This window comes from Mya arenaria, chromosome 9 (assembly GCF_026914265.1).
Source record: "Mya arenaria isolate MELC-2E11 chromosome 9, ASM2691426v1".
NCBI lineage: Eukaryota > Metazoa > Mollusca > Bivalvia > Myida > Myidae > Mya > Mya arenaria.
In genome coordinates this window covers 75,548,195-75,556,069 of record NC_069130.1, presented here as the reverse complement: position 1 = coordinate 75,556,069, position 7,875 = coordinate 75,548,195, and the positions used below count along the sequence as shown (strand labels likewise).

At 33.7% G+C, this 7,875-nt stretch overlaps 1 protein-coding gene across 2 annotated transcripts in view; it reads left to right on the top strand.

Annotated features, from left to right (window-relative positions):
* The window catches only part of LOC128203398 (uncharacterized), a 6,571-nt gene extending 577 nt beyond the window's left edge, over positions 1-5,994 (top strand). The window contains exons 2-11 of one of the 2 annotated variants that reach the window (XM_052904802.1): positions 3-320; positions 950-1,252; positions 1,368-1,670; positions 1,911-2,228; positions 2,483-2,764; positions 2,865-2,984; positions 3,423-3,474; positions 3,694-3,710; positions 4,277-4,374; positions 4,597-5,994. In XM_052904802.1, the coding sequence (XP_052760762.1) occupies positions 3-320; positions 950-1,252; positions 1,368-1,670; positions 1,911-2,228; positions 2,483-2,764; positions 2,865-2,984; positions 3,423-3,474; positions 3,694-3,710; positions 4,277-4,374; positions 4,597-4,791 (2,006 nt within the window). In that variant the 3' untranslated portion in view covers positions 4,792-5,994. The remainder of the gene's footprint in view (positions 1-2; positions 321-949; positions 1,253-1,367; positions 1,671-1,910; positions 2,229-2,482; positions 2,765-2,864; positions 2,985-3,422; positions 3,475-3,693; positions 3,711-4,276; positions 4,375-4,596) is intronic. The other variant, XM_052904803.1, reaches the window with a different exon arrangement.
* The last annotated feature ends 1,881 nt before the right edge of the window (positions 5,995-7,875 follow it).

Sequence of the window (7,875 nt, the reverse complement as noted above, 5' to 3'; positions counted from 1 at the left end):
AGGTGTGTTTGGGTGCATCTGTGCAGCCGGGTACCAGTATGGAACGATATCACTAGTGGGACAAGCTTTTGTGAACAGGGAGGTTACACTGAAAGCGACACCATTAAGTCCTTGGGGATGTGACATAGAATGGAAGTACAAAATGGACGGGGGCACAACATTCCAAACAATGCATGGGCAAAATATTAAAAGATTTTCGGAAGATGGGTCGTTCTTTTTAAAATGGACGGCTTCAATAGAATACAACAGATCTAGCTTCTACGCCGGATGTTCAGCAAACACAACAATTAGAACACGCATGGTTTGCTTAGATGTGACAGGTAAATATCGTTGACCGTTTTAATGCGGTAACTTCAATACTTTTTTTATAGTATGTGTTGTTATGGATTTCCTGTTTGTGATCATTTTGGGGTTTATTCATTTAAGTGTCCTTACACTATGTTAATAAGGTTTTTTTGCAACTGGGCCTGCCCATATAGCTGCTATTGTACTATAATTTGTTTTGCACTAATACTTCATGAAACACCTTAGAATATATTTTCTTTTTTTGGACGTTGAATGACACTAAAATGTTAATGGTTAAAGGTAAACATGCGAATAATACGTAGAGTTTTGTCTAATTAATCAGTCCATACCAACCAACATGTTTCAAACAGTTAAATAACAATTTGATAACGATACGAAAACGTTCTTACGTAGAGGAAAGAGATTCTGGTAAACTGTACATATTACTATATATAGATTTGAAGAAAAATGTGTAGGATGGTATATTTTGAGTCATATATTGTTTATTTTTAAATGCGTCAGCTAGAAATAAAAGGAGTGGACATTTAACGTCTCCAGATAAAAACAAATTATGCATGAGCAGCAATTTGATAAACTATTCGTTTTCATTAGCAGTTTTAAGAGTTACAAGGCAATCCATGTGAATTAATTTATGGTTTTGTAGTGCAAAGTTATCCAGTCCTCAGTCCAAAGTATTCTGACTTCAACACAACGAAATGCATTTATGTTTATGATGGATCCGACTTTTATTGCAAAACTGAAAACGGAACAGTACCCGTAAAAGTGCTACTTTTACTTGGACATAAATCGATTGTTCTTGCAAAAAGCAATGGAAACAAAGGGTTGTACCAAATCCATAACGTTTCTCATCAAATGGATGGACTCTCAAGACAGAATGTGACATGTCAGGTGTTTAATGCAGCCGTTGAAACACCCTACGAAGTGCATGGCATTCTATGTAACGTGGGTAAGCAAATAGGAGATACATAATGACAAACTATGATACGTTATGTTGTGGAGGTTATAATAATTGGAGCTTGTTTAATATTGGATGCTGTTAAATCATTGTGACTCAATTCCAGAGAAAGGTAACCGGCCCATGCTAACAGTTCCTGAAGTCCTTGACGGAGAAAGCTCGACAACAATGTGTGAAGTGCGCGATGCTATCCCAGCTCCGTTAATAGAAATACGTGTTGGCAAAGTCTTGCTATCTAATGTTCAGCAAACCGATTCATTTAATGAATCTTCCCATACGTTTACTAGCATAGCAACGGCGACAACGACTAACGGGGATTGGAATGGAAAAGAAATATGCTGCGATAGGAAAAGCAAAGATGATTTTAGTTTTAAAGATGTTTCAGTATGCAAAAACATCAGCACCAGATGTAAGTTGACCTGAAAGCGTATTGATTATAATAACAAGAAAAAAATAATATGGAGCAATGACATAAGGCATGACAAATTTAATGTACCTCTATTTTCGGTAGTGAATATTTCAATAATTGGAAGATAAATATTTAGTTTTTCTAATTTCTGACTATGTTACATTGAAAAATAAACGTTATATATTTGTTTATTCTGGGCTGAAACCGTTTGTTTAAGATTATGTCCTATTCTTATTTCAGATCCACCGACGGACCTTTCGATGTCCGTGAACACAATACATGAATATAACAACAATGTTTCTGCCTGTTTCTTTAATATTTCTTGTAAAACGGATGAATCAAATCCGCCTTGCAAAATTAAATGGTCAAGCGACATCGATAGTTTGATATACGTTCATAGAAACGATTGGACGAATGGTGAAAGTGGTAGTTACAGTTCTATTTCCAACGTGCGTTACAATGTAACTGAAGACATGGCTGGGGGAACTATTACATGTTCAACAAGATGCGATCATTTCCAATTTCCTTTAAACAAAAACTATAAGATATCGTTTTCTGGTTCGTAATTGGCCTTGTTCATTTTCTTGACTTTTGTTTACACTCTAAATCAAGCAGATATTGCTATTTTTATGTATTTTCTATTCTCAAAGGGGTCAAACTTTCGAAATGTTCTCATAGAATGACCAAATCTTTAATTTAAGATGTTAATCAAAAATAAGATTAATATATCTTCAAGTGTATAAAATATGTTGTTTTCTATTATATGTGTTTTTGTTTGTTACTTTCTCAACAATTTGTACACTACATTTCAGATGTTTCGACTCTGTATTTGAATACGACATCGCCTGTTGTTTTAAATCCAAATATTACAGTGACCGTCAAATGTTTCGTTGATGACCTGAATAATTCAGGGCAATGGAATCTTTGGTGGGAAGATGAAAATAGCACTGAAATAGAGGCTTGTATCAAAGCAGAGGAATGTCTGTTAACACTGAATTATACAGGAGATGGTGATAAGACGTACATATGCAACACTTGGAAACCAAATGAGCTTCTGAGAAATTCCTTGACAGTTTCAAGCTCAAGGACAGATGGTTTGTAATTAATAATTCATATATTGATTAAGTAAATAATGGTTGAAATGTCTGTGATGATATAAGATATTACAATGCAATTGGAAAAACAATATTGCAGGTAGTCAATCCAATGTAAATGACATTCAGACATTTCCTTCAACATTCCGAGTTCCTGTCAACGATGTGTTAATTGGAACAGGCGTTTTCTGTGGACTCTGCATTATGTCTGTAATCGGAAGTAAGGACTCTGGCTCCTGAATACTCAATAAACATCAACTTAAATACAGAATCTAGTGAAATTCATTTTTCAACAAAAAAATAGTATGTTCAGTTTTAGGCACTGGCCTAAACATACTTTTCATTTTACTGCATTTACTTATAGTATCGTTAGGGTTAGAACAAGTAGAAACACCCTGTATTACTTTTACGCGGTTCCTGTTTGTTTTAGCTTGACATTTTAAGGAAGGTTTACCGACTTAATGATAAAAAATTAAGTATGGGCATAACATTTTACCTATCTTTTCAAATGTTTACATCTTGATTTGTTGGTCAAGTTAATTTATATTTTTAAGATTATATAACAGCCTATACAGCTGCAAAAAGAAAATGAGATTTCTGTATCAATTATCACAAACTAAATATATTATCTCCATTTACAAATACATATCTTTTATAGGATGTGTTTTTCTTAAACGACGAAAGGTCAACGAAATCCACACAATAGAAATGTATGTATCAAATGTTATATAGAGTTAATGGTTCATAATCTCGAGTATTTTTTTTGAATGTTACAAAGTTGGATATATTTAACTCGTTGATAAATTACGGGATTTATTAAGTACATTTTTCCGATAAAATAGAACTTGCTCTTATGATAGAAGAGTTTATACAAGTCATACTCGTTTAAGTACTAATAAAGACATAATAATAATGCCTTCTTTTTTCAGTCTTGAAAACCACAGCGGTAAGTTTTTTTAATCGAGTTAACTAAAACGTACGTGCGTAAGTCCTTTTCGTGCCCTTTTAAAATTCCATCGTGTACACATGTGAAAATATATGCTTTTTTCATTGATTTATTTTCATTAAACAAGTGTTATTTACAGAATCTTATTATCCACTTTACTAGCCCTTACGAAAGAATATAAACATTATTATCATGACATTTCAAAATTAAAAATATCATTACAATGCAATGAACATTATTTAAACATGCAACAGCCAATGGTGTTTTATTTGGTACAATATTTAAGTCCAGTTTTGTTTTTGTAACCCATAATGAATGAAATAACGCAAGTGAATATATCTATAAAATCGATTACATTTGTATCCTGTCGAATTCGGATAAAATTAGTCCATTTTATGATTATCTATTATTTATAAAATAGTATCAAAGGCCACGTACAATTGCAAAATCCGTCATTTAAAATCATATCAAGTTCTAGATCTTTATCTATATACAAGTATAATAAAGCATTTCCATTCAAATAAACTTTTATGAATAATAGCCATAATTGATAATTAAAAAAACAGACACCTCGTCGGACAATGGAGTGCTACACATAACAACGGAAGGAGTCCAGTACGCAGTCGTGCAGAGGCTGGCGACCACACAGAGGATTGAACCGCAGGTAATTCACTTCACCTTGCGGGAGATATTCTTAGAGATAATTGATGTAATGCAAATGCCATACAAAATGTACAAAGTAGCTTAACCAAAATAGATAAAATAATTTAGGATAGCCAACTCCTTTCTGATTGACTGTGATGTGGAACACCCTAATTACAAACAGTAGTGTTATCTTCTATAAGGAATCCAACATGATAATAACTTAACACGTTATTGATTCCAGCAATCACATAATGACGACAGCCTAACGTACGCCGAGTTGGACATGAAGTTCCTACAGGTAGCTAACACCAGAGTACCGTCAAGGAGAAAGAATAGGCCGACGGAGTATGCTGACATTGAGTTCTTCTTAACAAAGGAACCTGCTGTAGAAGATCCTGTGTACCAAAATGCATCAGCGTCAGACCAAGACATCTAACCCGAAATACTGCCTTTAACATAGTTGAACCCCGTTGGCTCGAATTCCTCCATGGCTAAAACTGAATGTAAAGGACCGATTTCTTTATATTGAAGATAAATATTCCCGCTTGGCTCGAAATTTCCGAGGCTAGAGATTTTCTCGCCGATCCCTGTGAGTTCGAGCTAACGAGGTTCGACTGTAGTAGTGTTTATAGTTTGTACGTCTTCTTTTGTACTGTATATTGAAACATTGAAACTGGGAGTAATTTTCTCATTATTGGTCCTAGATTGAAATGAATATTGTTGAAACAAAAACCTTATAATCAAAAACAAGATTAGAATATTTAAATTTATTATTATTATTTATTATGAAACATGTGGCTTTTAAGTGATCTTACCAGTAATGTATATAATAAAAGGGTTATTAGTACTGCGTTTTGATCCGGAATTCGTATTCAACTCTCGTGGAATTTTGCAGATTTTGATTTCAGTCGGCTTGCGCAAAAATCCACTCGAGTTGAATACAACCTCCCGGATCAAAACGCAGTACTAATAACCCTATTGTATCATTAGGTTGGGATAGAGACTGTCAAATAAACAATAAATTAATTCGGCACTGAGATTGGGCTTGCAACCAAGAACGATTTTTTGTCTTTGTGTGGTCAGTGATCGTTAGCTCATACTCTTATAAATATAAATTTGACACCAGATTGTCATAAAATCGGTTAATAAAGTATTTTCTCAAAACCAGCCTAGAATTATCAATACTTACTAGTATGTTACACGATTTAAAGAATAAACGCAACAATCATGTCGCTGTCTCAGCCAGCTTTCCAGCCATACTATTAAGGGATACTTATGATGAATGTATGGTATTTTAGAAATTCACTTTGACCAATATTGTAAATTCTTGTTAAATAAAGAAGTAAAAAAGTCATAATCATACAAATGATAAATATGTTTACACCCTTGTCAGACCAGCATTTAACAAACTGCTTTGTTGTTGTTTATTTTCATTTTGCTGTTTTTTTCCCGTAGGATTTCTTTTGATATTATCGCAGCATCGTTTTTTGTATTGCTTTATGATGCCAATGATTGTATTTATTTTGTCTTTAGGGAAAGGTTTATTGGTGGGGTCGATATTGCTTTTGAAAAAACAAGCCTTCTCCAACATGTTTTACATTGACAGTTTGATCCATCTGATTGATTGTTTAAGATAGTCATATTTACCACGAAGTAACCCCCCCCCCCTCCGCCGTGTGTTTTGTAAAATATTTTTTCCTTGTGAATTCTGAATTCGACATAGTGTTTTCCACCACGTTTAAAAAGCAGTGAAAATTCTCGCGTTTTCTTTTAAAAAATCCAAGATAATCATTATATAAGAACAAAAAACAACAGTTTATTACGAGAGAAATCAAAAGGCTTCGACACCGGAATTAAAATAACTTAACCCAACACTAACCCAACACTCTCCCAAAATAATAAGTTAAAACAGCGTTTAAGTACGAGTCGAGATAAAATAACAAGCTCATATTGCTAATGCACAATACATTAACATGATATATATATATATATATATATATATATATATATATATATATATATATATATATATATATATATATATATATATATATATTCGGGCTGAAATGCATTAATCCTATGTAGTTCGATACTTATACTCTTATTTTTTGAATTGTTTATCCAATTCATATAAATAAATTAACCGGTTAGCGGCCTAGTGGTTAGCGCACTCGCTTCTCACCAAGGCGACGCGGGTTCGATTCACGGCCTGCGCGCATGTGAGTTTGGTTTGTGGTCAACAAGCCGGACAAGTGGGCTTTCTCCGGGTACTCCGGTTTCCCCCACAACACAAGACCACACTCTCGCGCAACATCGTGCCAACGAGAGTTACTTAATACAAGTTATCGCAACTTTCTTCACAATCGAATCGATGTAAAATATATATTGTTTAAACTAACAAATTAAGGTTGATCATATTAAACCTGGCGTCATATTGATGAATGAGAATATTTTGTTTCGATGTGTGTAAACGTGTACATGAACGCGTAGCCACTGGTGCTTGTTAAAATTGCAGTTGTTCGCGAATATCTTACTACCAACCAGTTGGTAGTTGGGGAAACAGATTATACCTTGTTCTGTAGTAAACAGTTGTAAATATAAAGAAATATTACTTATAAAACATTTACACATATGTGTGTGCGTTACACAAACTGTTTTATTTCACAGTTTTTCGTGCATTGCATATTCGCAAAAAAAAATCAATTGGCAATGTTTGAATTACCTGCTGGCGACTGCAAGAAAAATGGTGATTTAAAACAGTGTTCGTCACGAATATACATATTTGAAGATGCATAAAATATATAGAGCGTGTAATTTCTTCATATGTTTATCTTTAGAACATATAAATAGACAAAATCTGAATCCCAACTACCAACTGGTTGGTTGTTGGATATTCCCATATACCCAACTGGCAGTGTTCGAATATCCAACTTGCGAAGTTGAGAAAATACTCAGTTAAAACAGTGTTTCTCACGAAGATACATATATGTACATACATAAAAATACAGTTAGCGAGTGCTTTTTTCACATGTATAGCATTCAACCATAAAAGAAAACAAAATTTGAATCCCGATCTACCAACTGGTTGGTAGTTGGATATGTGCCAATAACCAACTGGATATGATCGAGTAGGTTATTACTAACATCAACATATTACTTTTATATAGTTAATTATTCGAATCCACAATTTATAAATAGCAGGTAGTTTAAATTTTGATTAACCAACTACCAACGTATAGGTAGCTGGACATTGGAATCCCCTACTACCAAATAGTTACCACTCGACTTTATCGTCATTGCCAGATGAATATATTGCTGGTTGCTTTTTGACACGAAACTATAAGTATTTTAATGTCAATTCCAATGGATGTCTGTTGTTCTTTAATAGTCAGAGAATAGCGAATAGTCGTGACTGTTAGAACATGGTTACTGTTGGTATTTAACTAATGTTGGTAATAACGGACCAAGTGTTGTAGATTATTGTACAGTGAGTGGACATTTACTTTTTTATTCTTCTGTA